Source organism: Aulonocara sp. 'chitande type north' Nkhata Bay, linkage group LG3 (assembly GCF_057382095.1).
Source record: "Aulonocara sp. 'chitande type north' Nkhata Bay isolate Kocher_YH1m ecotype deep benthic linkage group LG3, A_spYH_male_GT1.1, whole genome shotgun sequence".
Taxonomy (NCBI): domain Eukaryota; kingdom Metazoa; phylum Chordata; class Actinopteri; order Cichliformes; family Cichlidae; genus Aulonocara; species Aulonocara sp. 'chitande type north' Nkhata Bay.
This window is the reverse complement of record NC_141346.1, coordinates 3916167-3934287: the sequence shown is the minus strand read 5'-3', so window position 1 is coordinate 3934287 and position 18121 is coordinate 3916167. Positions and strand designations below refer to the sequence as shown.

Below are 18121 nucleotides of genomic sequence, written 5' to 3'. Positions count from 1 at the left end.
TTTTGCTGTGAAGTACAGCCAGACTTTGACCACTTCGCCTTTTTAATCTGTAGCTCTGCTCTAAAAGAACGTACGTACCTGGGCCCGCCTACTATCCTTGGAAAGGTAAAATGATTGGCTAGAATCCAAAGTGTATCACATCTCAGGAAAAAAAAGCACCGAAATGTGCGCTGCTTTTCGGTCTGGTTACTACCGTTTATGTCACCGGATACCGTTACCCATCCCTACATATAACAGACAATCAACACAGGACGACATAAAGTGCAATGTGCAAAGACAGAATAAAATGATATTGTGTGTGTGTGTGTGTGTGTGTGTGTGTGTGTGTGTGTGTGTGTGTGTGTGTGTGTGTGTGTGAGAGAGATCACAGCAGCAGGTTCATGGCCTCACAGGCAGCTCACGGGCAGGATGGAAGCAGTTTGTGCATGAGAAGCAGAAGTCCCAGTTCGTCACTTCAGGTTTGACTGAGCTGTTTCCAGAAGAGCTAAAATAGACGTCCAGCTGCTGAGATCAGTTCCACTCTGTTGAGTTTCTTTGTGACTGTTTCCTGCCGGTATCATTACAGGTCATTTTAGAGTTTTTGGAGTGAAGCAGCTGCAGCGTCCTGATGGTTCCTCCTTTTATCGTTGCTGTTAAAGCAGAAATAACCAGATTATAAAGGAATCTCACTCATGTTTCTGCACTCTCATCCAAAGACGGTTCGGTGCTTGGACCATGTTTGTTTATTTATTACAGGTTAATGTTCAGTCTCATGTCTCTGAGGTGTATCTTCTTTGCTGATGACACAACTTTATTGTAGTCAGGAACATTTACAGCAGCTTCTGGATCCCATGGAACGTGAACTGGTGACTGTTAGTAAACTGCTTTGATTGTAACACATGCTATTCACCTCTCTCTTCACTTAGGAAAAAATGTTTAATATTAGGAAATCACTCATTAAATAGTCACCAAAAAATATAATAAATGAAGTTTCACAGCAATATTTGTGACCCGAGACAAACATCAGCTGGATCATTTTACGTTGAAAAACTTGAAAAAACATGATAAAGTTGCTGTAGTTTTAGGACACTGACATAGTCGTGTCGTCAGACTCCTGAACACTCAGAGACTGGGCTGACACACACACACAGACACACACACACACACACACACACACACACACACACACACACACACACACACACACCAAGTTACTTTTCAAAATACTTAGCATTTTGCACATTTCCATTGCACTGTGTTGTCTTGTTTATTTGCAATTTTTGCACATTGCACTTTACGTAGTCGTGTGTTTGTCTGTTATATGTCATGTGTAGCACCAGGGTCTCAGAGGAAAGCTGTCTCATTTTACTCTGTACTGTACCACTGCACATGGTTGAAATCACAATAAAGCCACTTGACTTGTATATCTGTACATTGTCCGTACTACATCTGTATATTTGCTTTTTGTATAGCAATATAAACATCTGTATACTTAGCTTATTTGTACATACTCTGTTCATAACCGTTCCCACCTTTCACACTATCCTTATCTGCATATAATCTGCTCTTATTGCACTTACTGTTCTTGCACATCTGATTAGATGCAAACAATATTTCAGTCTCTGTTTATACATTTGTAATGACAATAAAGTTGAATCCTAATCCTAAAGTCAACAAATTCATCATTTATTCAATTCAATGCAATGAAATTTAAGGATTTATTAGATGATAATATTAAAAGACATAGAAGACAGTTACCAGGTAACATCCAGAAGCTGTTTGAAACGAGGGATAAAGGAGGGCTCGAGTGACCCGACAGAGATAAGCAGAGGAGAATGGATGGATTTAGTGTTTGAAGCAGAGGTTTTGTTGGTTTGGTCTCTTTCTAACGTGTTTATTGGGAAGACAAACAGATGCCTGACTGACATGTGCACTGTGAGTGTATTAATAAAAACTCACAGAAGGCTGAAGTCACCACACAGAGCAGACTGTGTGAAACAAATCAACAGTGTCCAAATAAAGTGAATGATTAAACTCTGAATGGAACATTTAAATGAAAAAAAAAAACTTTACAAAAGAGGAAGTGATGTCACAGACGTCACAGAGCAGTGTGATGTTGACTCATGTCATTACATGCTGACCTTTGATGACTTTTGTTTAGCTCCTGTGCCGTTAAAACCATTAACTATGAAATAATCACCAGAAAAAAAAGTTTTTTTATTGAATGTTTATTGAACCTTCTGACGAAACATAAAAAACAGAACTTAAAAAATGTAACATTCATTTGCATATGTGAGTTTTAATTTGTATCACATTTACTACATCCAGCAGGTTATTATGTAAAATGTAAAATGACGATGTAGAAGTGTGAAAAACTCACGCATCAAATATGAGACACTTGGAGTTAAAGTTATTATTTTGCTTTTCTTCAATCTGCTATTTGCTGACATGTTCAAATAATTTGTTGGTTAGTAAAGAAACAAGTTGATAAATAATGAAGTGAGATTAGGACACAGTTTGGTGCTTTCTGTCATCAAACAGGACTGAGGAGGAAAACCAGCTCAGAGAGTTTGAAGGTTCTTCAATGACACAGTAGAAGAAGAGCTGTGAGGCCACAGTAAAGTTTCAGAACTGAACTAACTCTGTCAGAGCTTCCACAAACACTGATCAACACACTTATTAAACCTCCTGTCATCTAACCCTCGTTTTTGCTGAGTTCTCCCTGTTTTACCTTTTGGAACCTGAATCTGTTTTTTATAAATCCAAATTTGAGCCGACACACTGGACATCTCAACAAAACTCAAAAACACAAAGTTCCTCTTCAGGGATGAAAGTAAAAAACTGTCATTTGGAATCTTAATGGAATACAATCTGGTTTAATTTTATCGTTTTATCCATGGAACTGAAAATTCATGGATCTGAGCGTTGAAATATCATTTTTTTAAAGAGGTCGTGCACACTGCTGGATTGACTGTATTTAGTCAGCCGTGGCAGAAACCTGGGATTGGTAATAAATATGATAATCTCCTAAAACTACATGGCTTTTTTCTCCTGCTGATTAAAATAAAACCTTAACAAAGCTGAAGAACTCAAAGTGCATCAACCGTTTCTTTCACCATCATTCTGTAAAACGCCGGCGAACGCTCCCAGTGTTTGATACCATATATCCCAGTGTTTCCCTACCACTGTGGCGCAGCACATAGGTGTGCCCTGAGAAATGATCAGGTGTGCCGTGGACGATTATCTGGTTCCACCTGATTAGTCCTCGAAGTAATCGAGTAACGGGTGGAACAATTACATTCTCTTCCACTAGAGGGCAGTACAACTACCAGCTCTATTTAAATGAGTTGCCAACTGGCAGTAAAACAATCGGACCTGGTTCTGGAGAAAACTCAGATGCAGATGAAGGTCCTAGCAGGAGTAGTGGTCAGAAGAAAGTACAACAGGTACACTGGGGACAAACCGAGCCAATACCACTGTACCTGGTGTGCAGGGAAAAACTATCAATATACTTTCTGTGATATTTTTGTTTGGTGGTGTGATTTTTCCAATGTGAAATATGTGCCGTGGCTCCCAAAGGTTGGGAACCAGTGGTAAATAAATGAAATGCAGTAAATAACTTGAGAGAGGTGCACAGAGATTTCAATGTTTGAAGATGCTAACAATGTCAAACAAAGCTTTCATCCAATAATTCAGTAATTCATCAGTAGTTTGAGCGTTATTGATCGATCAGTGAACAGATCAGGTTCTGATTGAGAAACTCAGAGTGAGGACTTCAGAGTTTTCAGCTTTAGAAACATTTAATTCTATCAGAGGATCCATCCGCTCAAACATAATGCTCAGTGGTGTCATCATGCTCGTCAACATCCAATGGCATCTCCATGGAGACATCATGTTTGTTACCTGTGGGCAGAGTGGAGAAATCAGGACAGTGCTGACGTGATCAAAGTGTTTCTGTGAGTATCTGCCTGAGTTTGTACCTGAGCTCCTGCTGCAGCAGATGGACAGGAGCAGGATGGTGCAGATGCAGGACGGGCAGAAGGCCAACAGGTGGCAGATGACTCTGATCCAAGACACAGAGGGAGAAGAAGGGGAGGAAGAGTTGGTGAGAGGAGGAAGAGTGGACAGAGAAGAACTGGCCTCAGAAACTGGAGGTGGAGGGACGGACTTTCTGAGAGTATTTATAGGAGACCCTGCAGGAGACATGATGAAACAGGTTAATGAGTCAGCTCAGCAGGTCAGGTCTTTAAACACGGAGTTATGTCAGTGTTCTGACCTCGGACCCTCAGAAAGCTCTGAGGAGATGATCCAAATGTGTTAGAAGCGCACCAGTAGAGACCTTCATCAGAGTGCCTGACATTAGGGATAACGTGTTCTGCTTTAGACCCAAGGAGACGTCCATTCATGAAGAAAAAAGATGGAACTGTTTCACCACTCTTCTTCTTGCATTGCAGAGTAACATCACTTCCTGGTCTCACAGGAAGTGCAGGGATCTCCAGGATCACACCTTTTTCTGATTAGCAGGTAAACAGAGACAGACTTCCACCATCAGATTGGAGTCACACAGAGACAGAGACACAGCTGGAACATCTCACTGTACCTGAAACACTGATGGACACTTCATCGCTCTGCTGTCCAGATGAGCTTTCACACCAGAAGGTTCCACCGTAGGACGAGTTACGATCCAAAACGCACAAACTTCCACTCATCTCAGCTGCTCCACAGTCCTCAGTGGGTCCTCCGCTGGTCATCTTCACTGTCCATCCATCAGCTGTCTGTCCATCATCAACACACCTCAGAGACACTGAAGATCCACTGAAGACCTGCTGAAGGTTTGGACTGACAGACAGAGACACTGGAGGACAGACAGACAGATAATCACCACCAAAGAGGAGAGGACCAGTGTCACGATGATCATCAAACTTCACACCGACCTGCATCAAAACCAGAATCCAAATGTGCAGCCAGCTCACATGGGCATGGTTGCCATGGTAATTTGAATTTGACAGGATGCAGACCAATTAACTCTTTACTTGGCATGACTGACTACAACTGATAGGTGGGGGATGGCAACTATGGAGATGCCAGGGGAAAAAGAAGAAACCCAAAGAGTAGGTTCATGGATGTCTTGAAGGAGGACGTGCAGAGGGTTGGTGTGACCGAGGAGGATGTTGTGATAGGATGAGATGGAGGCAGATGACCTCCTGTGGAACCAGCTAAAGCAGCAGCCAATAGAAGACGAAGAGGACGACACATGAAGAAGACTGCCACTTATTTCAAAGTTCTCATCCAGAAATTTGGCTTGCCCTCTAAGGAACATCCTTGAAACCTGGGAGACCTACAAAACGTTTACCCTGAATTTCAGGGAGAGGTGGACCACCATCATATCCCTTTATAAATAAGGATAACAAAGAATCCACTTAAGGAAAAACTTTTATTTCTATCTTCTTTGTCTATTTAGTTGGCAAAACTGAATTTCTGTTGAGGTGATGTTGTTTTCACATACTGCTGTTTAGTATTTGGTTTGTTCTGAATAAATATCCATGTAGCTGCCATCACCAGTGTGTGAATGTAATGGGTGGATGACTGGATATGTAAAGCGCTTTGGGGTCCTTAGGGACTAGTAAAGCGCTATATAAATACAGGCCATTTACCATCCATTTATTTCACAGTGAACCAATGAGGATGCTTACACCAGCTGTCAGTGATCAAAAAACCAGGGCACATCATGGACAGGTTGGCAGTCCATAACAGAGACATCACTGTCAGTTAATCTAACAAGACTCAAACTCTTGACCTTCGTGGTGTTTGGTGATGATGCCAAACCTCCACCACCATGCCAACTGTCAGAATACCATTCTGCTTAGTGTGTGTATTAGTTAGAGTGTGTATTAGTTAGTGTGTGTATTAGTTAGTGCTGTATAAGGCAGGGTGCTGGAAAGGAGAGTCCGTCCACTAGTCGACCCATTGCTATGGATCATTAGATCCTCATAAAACCGTTACAAGACCTTGGTCCTCATAGCTGGCAATAAGTGGAACTCGTTCCCAGTGGGTGTTGGACTCTGCCAGGGCTGCCCTTTGTCACAGATTCTGTTGGTTTGGGAATCTGACCAGGATGCCTCCAGAGCATCTCCTGGGTGTTCCTGGCATGTCCACATCTCACCCAGGAACACTTTACTACTGTTTCCATTGTTTCTCCTGCCACTTGGTGTGATTTTCTGAAAACATGAAATTTCATTTCATCTATATGCTGATGATTGCCAGCTTTATCTACCTTTCAATCACTCTGATAGCTCATCGATTGGACTCCTGCTTGATTGTCTTAGCAAAGTTAAATCATGGATTTAAATGTTTTACATTTTTATGAACAAACAGTGGAAGCAATTTTATTCAGTCCCAATCGTTCTTCTGGTATCCCAAATGTTCACTTTGCTGCTCTGAGCCCTCGCTTGAAGAGCTCTGTTACTAATCTTGGGGTAAAAATCGACACTGCACTTAGTTTTGATGGCCACATAAATGGGGCGGTGAAATCTTCATTCTATCACATCAGATCGAAGCTAAAGCCCTTTCTGTCCAGGCATGAACTTGGAAACTGTGATCCATGCTTTGTCACCTCACGCTTCGAATACTCCAACTCCCTTTTAATGGGGGTTGGCCAAGCCACTCTGTCACGCCTGCAACTGGTGCAGCACGGTTTTTACCTCATTTAGTTCAAAATATAGTGAGAAATGTACCAACACACATACAGTATGGCTCAGTTAACCAGAGATGGAACTAAAGTGTGTCAATAAAAATAACCTCTGTGGCCATTAATGTTTCGACAGTTAGTATTAAAGACTATAAATCTTTAAATCATCAATTATAACTGTCAAAAATGTGTATGTGTCATCAGCATAAGAGTGGAAGAGCTTTGTTTAAGAACTTTTAAAGACCATTAAAAATCAGTACAATCAGTACGTAGTTTTGAGGCACAGGCAGATTTTAAAGGACCACACATGCCTCTGACACATCGTCAGATATTCGTATTCTGAGTTTGAGTCAAAGCTAAATGTAAATAAAATAACTTAATTTTTTCTTTTGCAATTATTGTGCAAATGTATTCTAAATCAGCAAAGAATCAGTCTGCAGGAAATTGTTCTCTGACAGCCACACCTTGGAGAAAACTCATTTCCGTCGTTTGCATCCACAATCTTATTCTTTCGGTCAAAGTCAGAGTTTGTGAGAATGGGTGAGGGTAGGGATGCAGATCGACTGATAAATCAACGGCTCTCTCTTCACCATGACGGACCGGCATCTGTCAGCATCTGCATCACTGCAGTCGCACTAATTCATGCAGGAAAGTTTCTTTATTTTTGTGTCTGAGAATTTTATGTTTAATGTACAGTACGATTCAGTCACTATGTGTCTTTTGCAATGTGATATTTTTATTAAGTATCTTGAAAAGTATTTGATATATGAAGTTAAAAATCCTTATTTAAGGTCCGTGTTATGTGACAGGGAATGACTGACCGTGCCTGCGTAAACTTATTAACAAAATGTTTGCTTATTTTAATCATCTCTGTCTTAACACTGTTGATATTTATAAATTTGGACTTTTTCCTACAAACCATTTATTATACGTACGTCATAATACAAAAAGTAAAAGCCAGGATGTTTTATGCTTAACGCTTATTACCAAAAATATCAGATTATATTGTGAATAAGGCTGGATGTGTTGTTCTTTAATGCATCTGTGAACCATCCTGATACGTGGAAACAAGGGTGATGACAGACGGATATTTACTCTGGTAAATTATCCACAAAATCTACAACTTACTGTAAGTCTGTGACTACAGGGTCAATGAGGGACCTCTTCAAAGGGCTTTCCTTAAGATTAAGACTGGCGAACAGTTTATTTTAAAGACTTTAAGCAGTAAAAATGTATTAATGGAAAAAGTACAGCTGGTGGAGAACATTATGCATAAGGCCATTCACAACCAATGAAAAAGGCCATATTTAAAAAGATTTATAACTTATATGAAGAATTAGAATTTTACGGCACTTCCAAAAGAATGAATAACTCCGTAAAAATGAGTAATGTTGGAAACATGTAACTGCTCTGTATTACATGTAACTGCTCTGTATTACATGTAACTGTTGTGATATTTTGATACCACGGTAGCATTTACAGGATATTGTTTTATTGTGATATTATACAGAAAAGAGTTACTCAATAAGGCCCATTTACTAGTTGTTTTTCTCTTTCTCTCTGACCCAAGAATTGATGTGTAAGACTCACAAGCTGGTACCCCAAGGTCGAAAACACCACAGAGACGAGACCACTTCCTTACTCCCATCCTCCCTTCTTTATCTCTTAGAAAAAGGCTCGTTAAAGGCCAGGTGGTTTGTTTCAGAATTCACTAATGAAAGAACTCTGTATTCTATGTCTAGGAGTGTATTTTGCTGGGATGATCATAAATTGTAGCTGAACTGATAAACTACACAAAGGATACTTCTTTGCTCACAAGGCAGGAAGACGTTTCCTTATTTGGTCTGTACCGGTTTGAACTGAGAACCTGCTGACACACGAACCTTTTTTTCCTCTATATAAGCTGTTATGTACTAAATAAACCTTTGAGTCGATTGGGAAGGCAACCTAAAGCAGTCTCTGTTTTCTTGTTCTCCCAAGCTGCTCCCGAGCTCGTACTAACACGCTGAATGGCATACCTGAGTGTTACTTTAAATAATTAGGAATCTTAGAAGGAAAGGACAGAACTCTGCTTATCGCTCGTGCCTTGGAGGGAAAACCGGGATGGACATTTTTTCCTTCAGTAACTGCTCTGTATTACATGTAACTGAGTGGGATTACTGCTGTTAGACAAACATTTAGTATTGGCTCAGTTTATATGAAACGCACTCTGTTCTGTCACAGAGATCTGAATACTGGGAATGACTGCAGACTGTCTCCTGAAATCATAAATATAAACTTAGAAAAGACTCACCTGCAGAAACAGTCGGTGCAGACAGCAGCAGCACACACACACCTGCAACAGGAGGGCAGAGGTCACTGAGGGTCAGAGGTCAATGAAAGCTCAGTTCAGAAATGATGCTGTTTTAGGATTTTTATGTTCCTCGACTGAAGGAAAACCAGAACCAAGAACCTCATCCCGACTCTGAGCAGAACAGGTACTGAGCTCATGTGCCTGCAGATACTCAGGTGATACATCAGTGGAAGTGTCCCTGATGCACTCATGCAGACGTGCTGTCTGAGCGCGTGTTGGATGAAGCTGTAAGGATGTTCACTCACCCCGGAGCAGACAGACGGACGCAGTCTTCATGTCTGAGTGACTGAGAGTCTGAAGCCTGAGCAGCAGAGATGCTTTCAGCTTCATCACTTCCCTGTTACACACTCAACACTTCCCTCTGCTCCACGCTTTCACTACTCGTCTGACTGAGCTCAGTCAGAACGCACCTGCACAAAATCAGGCATCAAGTGAAGAATCCCTCTGTTACACCAACATCACAAGTTCATTATTAAATGATCTTTTTTCCATGTAATCCTGCATCTTAATCATAACAAGTGACCTCCTCCTGGTGTGTGAGTACAGATCCTGTCTGCCAAACAGAGACATTATTCAACGTTATTGACACAGGACCAAATCACAACAACAGTCGCCTCAAGGTGCTTTATATTGTAAGGTAGCTCCTACAGTAATACATACAGAGAAAACCCAACAATCATATGACCCCCTATGAGCAGCACTTTGGTGACAGTGGGAACAAAAAACTCCATTTTAACAGGAAGAAACCTCCAGCAGAACCAGGTTCGGGGAGGGGCGGCCACGACCGGTTGGGGTGAGATCACACTTTAAAGTGTCACTAGTCCATCATAAATCATGCTGACAGCGTCACAGATCTGAAGAGAAACCTACAAAACAGCAGCATGTGGCCTCACCTGTGCTTCATCATAGTCACAGTCAGAGACAGGATCACTGAATCAGCAGAAATGTCTGGAAACTCACCTTAATCCTGAACCTTTCCACCTTTAACGCCACCATCGCCCTGAACTGGGCTGGAATATTAACGGGGATAAAATAAAAACCTACAATAACCTGGTTGCATTCAGGTGAAGGTGTTTCTCAAACTCTGTAGAAGCACCTTCAGATTTTTGCCCATGTTGTTTGCAGGAACATTGCAGCTCTATGAGCGCCCTCGCCTCTGTCAGTGCGCCCCAGGGCAGCTGTGGCTACAATGTAGCTGCCATCGCCAGTGTGTGAATGTGTGTGTGAATGGGTGGATGACTGAATGTAGTGTAAAGCGCTTCGGGGTCCTATGGACTAGACAAGCGCTATACAAATGCAGGCCATTTACCATTTACCTCATCAGGTCACCCCACAGGTTTCAGATGGATCATCTAAAACTTTCACCTTCTTCTGGTGTTTCCTGCTTTTGTTTATGTGGATGTCTGCTCTGGGTCACTGTTGGACTGACAGGTTAGCTGAAGGTGTTCAGATATTCATTGTGGATTTAAATATATGCCCATTTGCTCTGCAGCGTCAGATTTTGGTCCTGCTCAGTGCTGCGACTCTCAGCTTGTATTTTTATCCTGCACGTCTCTACATGATGCTCCTGAAACTGTTTCTGTTTCTTTTCCTGCTTCATCTTTTTCCTTAAAAGGTGTCGGGATGGCGAGCTGTGACTGATGATGGGAAGTGATGAACTTTCAGTCTGTGTTGGTCGGGTCTGATTTAGAGGCGGGTGGATTGATCCAGATATAAATTGTAGTCGATCAATGCTTTGTTTCTGTGTTCAATATGTAGCCCACAGAATTGTGTTGCTTTTGTTTGTGATGGGGGGAACATGAAGTATGTAAAATGTGAGTGTTTGTGTGCTGAGTCTCTTTTGTTTACAGCCTGTAACACATTTAGGCAGGAAGCTGGTATGTTTGACTGTGTTACTCATTACTGTGGAAAGTCACAGTCACAGTGGGTTAGTGGTCATTAAATGTTTCACACCGATTTAAACCCAGTGGGGGTATCCCCCCCCCCCCCCCCCTCAAAGAGGTACAAAAGGACCCCCTGATGGTCCTTTTGTCTTAACTTAATCATCACATCGGCTCCTCTGACGACCTGTTTGCTGCTGCCTGCTGCTGAAAGGCAGTGGGGAGAGGGGACACTCGGGCAGGGCATTTATCGCAGCATATAATGTGTTTCCTGGATACTCTGCTGCTTTTTCAGCATTCAAAGATTGATGGCACCGTGTCAGAGCTGGCTATGAATTTCAGACGGATCAGGCCTTAACAGAAAAGTTATCAATCGTTCTTTTAATCTTTTCTCATTACCCACAGCTACATCCACTCTCTCAGGCCTAGGCTGCTCACTAGGGCTGGGTATCATCACTGATTTCTATAATCCACAGCTGTGTGCAGATCAACAATGGATCATATATCGAGTGCAGGAGAGAGTATGAGCGTGCAGCGTTTAAAGCGTGGAAGTACTGACCTTACTTTGAGTTTGATTCCATAAAAAGTGACAAAAACATTAGTGTCCGCTGTGCGTGGGAAGAAAACTTCTTTTTACAGCGAAAAAACCCCTAAACTTCCGAGCAAGCACCGAGTACAGTGGGGCAAAAAAGTATTTAGTCAGCCACCGATTGTGCAAGTTCCCCCACTTAAAATGATGACAGAGGTCAGTAATTTGCACCAGAGGTACACTTCAACTGTGAGAGACAGAATGTGAAAAAAAAATCCATGAATCCACATGGTAGGATTTGTAAAGAATTTATTGGTAAATCAGGGTGGAAAATAAGTATTTGGTCACCTCAAACAAGGAAAATCTCTGGCTCTCACAGACCTGTAACGTCTTCTGTAAGACGCTTTTCTGTCCCCCACTCGTTACCTGTATGAATGGCACCTGTTTGAACTCATCATCTGTATAAAAGACACCTGTCCACAGCCTCAAACAGTCAGACTCCAAACTCCGCCATGGCCAAGACCAAAGAGCTTTCGAAGGACACCAGGAAAAGTATTGTAGACCTGCACCAGACTGGGAAGAGTGAATCTACAATAGGCAAGCAGCTTGGTGTGAAAAAATCAACTGTGGGAGCAATCATCAGAAAATGGAAGACATACAAGACCACTGATAATCTCCCTCGATCTGGGGCTCCACGCAAGATCTCATCCCGTGGGGTCAAAATGATCATGAGAACGGTGAGCAAAGATCCCAGAACCACACGGGGGGACCTGGTGAATGACCTGCAGAGAGCTGGGACCAAAGTAACAAAGGTCACCATCAGTAACACACTACAACGGCAGGGAATCAAATCCCGCAGTGCCAGACGTGTTCCGCTGCTGAAGCCAGTGCATGTCCAGGCCCGTCTGAAGTTTGCCAGAGAGCACATGGATGATACAGCAGAGGATTGGGAGAATGTCATGTGGTCAGATGAAACCAAAGTAGAACTTTTTGGTATAAACTCAACTCGTCGTGTTTGGAGGAAGAAGAATACTGAGTTGCATCCCAAGAACACCATACCTACTGTGAAGCATGGGGGTGGAAACATCATGCTATGGGGCTGTTTTTCTGCCAAGGGGACAGGACGACTGATCCGTGTTAAGGACAGAATGAATGGGGCCATGTATCGTGAGATTTTGAGCCAAAACCTCCTTCCATCAGTGAGAACTTTGAAGATGAAACGAGGCTGGGTCTTCCAACATGACAATGATCCAAAACACACCGCCCGGGCAACAAAGGAGTGGCTCCGTAAGAAGCATTTGAAAGTCCTGGAGTGGCCTAGCCAGTCTCCAGACGTCAACCCCATAGAAAATCTGTGGCGGGAGTTGAAAGTCCGTGTTGCTCGGCGACAGCCCCAAAACATCACTGCTCTCGAGAAGATCTGCATGGAGGAATGGGCCAAAATACCAGCTACTGTGTGTGCAAACCTGGTAAAGACCTATAGTAAACGTTTGACCTCTGTTATTGCCAACAAAGGTTATGTTACAAAGCATTGAGTTGTATTTTTGTTATTGACCAAATACTTATTTTCCACCCTGATTTACGAATAAATTCTTTACAAATCCTACCATGTGGATTCATGGATTTTTTTTTCACATTCTGTCTCTCACAGTTGAAGTGTACCTCTGGTGCAAATTACTGACCTCTGTCATCATTTTAGGTGGGGGAACTTGCACAATCGGTGGCTGACTAAATACTTTTTTGCCCCACTGTAGCTACGACGTAATGGGAAACTCACAGAGAAACTCGCGGATTCTTCCACTGACCGCGGCACACCTGCACCAGGGTAAACCTCCGCCTACCCAACTCCTGCTTTACAGGTGAAAATAGAGCAACAGGACCGCTGAGTCTTTGACTTTATTTATTTTCTGCTGTGTTTTACTTGCATCTATTTGAAAGACTGAGTGTAAACACAAAAAATATTTTATTTTATGTGCTGGAATGTGCAGAAAATAGGTTTAAATGTTAAACTAATTTCTTCCAGTCAGAGAATGTTGCATATAATTTTATTTTTGCTTGATGCATAAAGTTAAAAGATTAAAACTAATAAAACAAGTTAAAAAGAGACTTTTCCATTTGATTACATTTTGTATGATGGATTATGCAGAAAAAGTAGAATTGGGCTGAAAGATCTATTTATCACCTGTTCAGGTTGTAAATTGTGTTTTTAAAAAGTAACTAAGTAACTAAGTAATTAATTACTTTCGAAAATAAGTAATCAGTAAAGTAACTTTTTTGGGGAAGTGATCAGTAATTAGTTACTGATTACTTTTTTCAAGTAACTTGACCAACACTGGTAATAAGTGAATGAATAATGCAGAAAACAAAGTTTTGAGACTGGAAACATTTGACCTTAGAACTGAAGAAGCTTCTTGGATGAGAGGTGAAACGTCTTCAAGCGACTTAAAGAAGTCCAGACGCTTTTCTTTCCAAGCTCCTTAGACTACGATGACCTGGATGACTGAGAACCTTCACAGACACATGGTTTGTTTTGGTTCCTAGCGAGTGCTGATCAGGTATTACAGGCGGCAGCATGGTGTAATGGTTTTTTGTTTAACTCCAGCTGAGGGATATAAATTGCTGATCGTTTCACCTGTGCACATTGTTTTAATCAGTTTTAAACTTGTGTTTTTCTCCTTATGGTCACTTCAGGCCTCCACACAGAAATAGATTCTGGTTTTGATGTCAGGACTAATTTAGTGGTGTATCATGACATCTGACCAACAGTTTAAGTCATTTAAGTTTAAATTAGTTTGACCACAGATTGTCATTTGATGCTTTTTAGGGCCCAGAACTGTTCTTTGACTTTTTTTCTAAAATTATTTTAGCACAAATTGTGATTAGAAAACGTTTCAGGTTAGTTTGTGTATTCATCCAAAGAACTGCTGTGTGAACTTTAATAGCTGTTTAAAAGTCAAACACAGCAACAGGCGGTGATGACATTACAACTACAACATAAGTCCAAAGACACAGAAGTTACAAAGCTACACAAACAGAATTAGTGTAACAGTCAGAGAGCCGATCGCTTAATGTGGGCGTTTCATTAAAGACAAAACAGCAGATGATCTGAAGGACAAAGAGTTCCTGAGAAGGACACAAACAGCAGAGCTGATCTTATCACGACTCCCACGTACAGCTCAGTCCTACCAAGGTGGAAAATGCTTTCACGTTTTCTGTTTGACTGCACACGACAAGTTATTTTTAATCCTGCTTCAGCCTCAGCAGCTCTGAGAGGTGAGCGCAGAGACAAACAGACAGACACTTTGTGTTTGTACGCACAAACATGACCACAGCTGTGAGATCGCCAGACTGTCAACATTTACTGACACAGTGAGATGCTTCAGCTGAGGCTTTGTGGTCTGCTGAAATCGGCTCTCGCGAGGACGTGCATCCAGGCCAGAGGTGCCTCAGCATCCGCCACCTGAAAGAGCCACTTCCGTAAACAAAGCCAAACCTTATAAACAGTACCTTTGCACAAAGACTGAAACTAACACCACTGAAGGAGCAACGGGCTGTGAGGCCAGTTTATGATCATTAATATGCAAACTGTCTCGACCAATGATTAAAGACCAGCTAAGACTGAAGAAGTCACTTGGATGAGTGATGAAACGTTTCTCCCACTGTGTCCACATGAACAGAATCAACCTGTTTGGATACATACAGAAGGCAATTACATCTCCCAAAAACCTAAGTCTGGGTAAAATCTCCTTTTTAATGCTGCTGATATATTTGAGGCTCTGCTGCAGAATGACGTCAGAGTCTGTTTCAGTGAGTCACCATGAACCAGTCAGGCATAAGTTTATGACTACTGACACCTAACACTGATTATCTCTACATCATGGGACCTGTTAGTGTCATGGTCGGACGGCCCCCGCCAGCAGCGTGTCCCCCTGTTACTTCCTGTCCTTCAGCTCCACAGTCTGGGATGATCAACTCACCTGTGGGTAACTGCATGATCAGCTGCTCTCTACTTAAGTTGGAGGAGGACACTAGTTGGACGCCTGATTGTAAACAGGAAACAGTTGGTGGAAAAACCTTTTCTCCATCTGTGATTTGTGTGGACTCATTATTTTTCCTTTACATTAATAAGATGACTTTAGCTTTAGCTTTGTTCGGTTTAGTCTTGACTTTAGTTCTTTCCAGTGTCTCTTGAGTTTATCTGTGTTTCTAGTACTTGGTGTGTTGTTTGATGTAAGGTCTCTCTCTGTGTCTGTGACACTTTTATTTAACTGTGTTCATCGTAGACTGAACTTTATGCTGCTGTAACACAAACATTTCCCCTGTGTTATCAATAAAGTATCTGTCTCTGATAAGCTTTCAAATTGAGGAGATCAAGTATAAAAATATGACCTACCCACCTGTCAGGTACCTGCCACATGTTAATCAGCCATGATGGTTCTGTTTAAACAGGTGCTGACTGGGTAACGTGTCACACACTGAGCCAGCACACAGGAACAAGGAGGCTGTGATGGTGCTTTTCTGATTAAGTTCATCTGTCTCTTTATAATTCTGTGACGCAGACACGATCTCACTCAGGTCCCTGAGATCTGATCATGTGTTCATCACAGCTCCACCTGTCACTGCACAATCACCTCCATCACTGATGTCTGTGCTCACACTCTGCTGCCACCTAGTGTCTGTGTGTGGGTGTTACAGCCGCCTGTCCTCACAGCTGGCTGTAACAATAATAATAAAAGCCTTTAAACATGTAATGAATGATCTAATTATAACCCCTCAAACTATTCTAATCATAGATCGGTCTGTGACCTCCGTGCTGTCCTTCAAACACATGAAACTTTATTAACACAGCAGCTGTTTCCTCTCGCACTCACTCTGCTGCTTTATCTGCCTCACATTCACTCTGCGCTCTGTAATACTGCTGCTATATGAGTTTAATTATATGCTGTATTGTGTTGATGCTCTCATTTTGTGTTGTAATTTAATTCTGTTCGTTTTATATTTATTTGTATTATTTTATTTACACTTTATTGTGTTGCTATTTCCAGCATATCAGGTTGCAGTTTTTAAATAAAGTTTTATAAATAAGAAAACTTTATAAATAGAGTTTGCTGTGACTTTTGGCTAACAGTACTTTATTAGTATTAATGTAGGTGTGATTGGATGATGCTCACCAGCTGTGACGACCAGCCTCCTCTGACACCACACCTAAGCTGCTACTCCACCCCTCCCATTCTGCAGAGCCACAAACCACACCCCACCACAAACAGGTGACCATAAAGTGTGACGTTGTTAAGGAGTGTTGCCATGGTCACCAGTGGACTGCTGCCCCCTTTTGGAACTTTGCTTTAAACTCCCCCCGTGTGTCTGATTTAAGGTATCGTCTGTGACACATTTGTACTGCCGGTGTCACAGTAGGGTCTTTCATGCACACTCAGCAGCTGTGTTTATGTTTATTAGCACTTGTAGGAGCAGAGCTATAGATGCAGACTTCATGTTGATGATTAGACGTCAGTCTGATCAGCAGAGACGCCCTCAGAGTCACGCTAACATCCCTGTTACCATATCCAACCATCAAGAAGACTCTGTACAACGAGGTCTTAGTGGTCCCGTGAAGGCCACACATCTCGTCATGGTCTCATCAAGTCCACACCTCCTTTTAGTCTTCTTTCTATTGGTTGGTGTTTTGGGGGCTTTGTACTCACTGGTCACTGGTCTGTGATTGTTTCCACCAGGTCCTCAGCTGGTCTCATTAGCAGTGAGTTCATATTAATCAGTTTTCTTGGAGATTGTTCCTGATAAGCAGCATGTGCTCTGTCGTACAGTAGTTTGTTTCTTCAGGATTGAGCCTGTGTCGTCTGTTCTGGGACAAAATGTGCTCTTTGTTCATCATGAGCTGAATCCAAACATGACAGTTAAAACAGTTCATTGGTTGAATGACCTTTTACACGTGTGCACATGGTTTGGATGAGGTTTATTCATAGATTGCAAATTTCTGTTTTCTCAGTCTATTTGATTTAATTCTGTTTTATTTAAAAATCCCAAAATCATAACAACACTTGGCTAAAAATGCTAAAATTACAGGTGATAATATTTCACATCAAATATTACAATGGCAGGTCGAGCAGGGTTGTTCCAGCTCAGCTCACACAAAAATATCATCTTTTACCTGGAAAATGATGTCATGTACAGCTTATAGTATCATCACTTTCATGTCAATGAATAAAATGTGTTTCATTTCTTAAAAGAACAAAAGATTATCAGATGTGATGAACAGTTTGGGAAGTGTAAACTTATAAGTATTCGCTCTTCCTTCTTTTCTTTGGTTTGGTCACAGAGCTCTGTCAGTGTCCATCTTTGGGTTTCTTCTACTGGACTTCTCGGTGTTGTTGTTTGAGTAGGTCTGGTTTTGAGCTTGTTAGAGGTGTTTCTGGGCTGTGTCTACACACTGAATGTTATTTTGTTGTTTCTGGGCTGTGTCTACACACTGAATGTTATTTTGTTGTTTCTGGGCTGTGTCTACACACTGAATGTTATTTTGTTGTTTCTGGGCTGTGTCTACACACTGAATGTTATTTTGTTGTTTCTGGGCTGTGTCTACACACTGAATGTTATTTTGTTGTTTCTGGGCTGTGTCTACGCGCTGGAGTAAAGGTTTTTGTGTTGCTTCGCTGCAGTCTTGTGTCTACTCGTTG

General features: G+C 41.8%; 1 protein-coding gene across 1 annotated transcript; it reads right to left on the bottom strand.

Moving 5' to 3' along the window:
• Positions 1-2226: 2226 nt before the first annotated feature.
• LOC147333564 (uncharacterized) lies at positions 2227-16672 on the bottom strand. Its single transcript, XM_086286433.1, has 7 exons — positions 16601-16672; positions 9266-9430; positions 8961-9002; positions 4580-4834; positions 4256-4492; positions 3960-4172; positions 2227-3882 (listed from the first exon to the last, which is right to left on the bottom strand). The coding sequence occupies exons 2-7, from the start codon at positions 9348-9350 to the stop codon at positions 3806-3808; spliced, it is 909 nt and encodes a 302-aa protein (XP_086142559.1). The 5' UTR covers positions 9351-9430; positions 16601-16672; the 3' UTR covers positions 2227-3805.
• Between the last annotated feature and the right edge of the window lie 1449 nt (positions 16673-18121).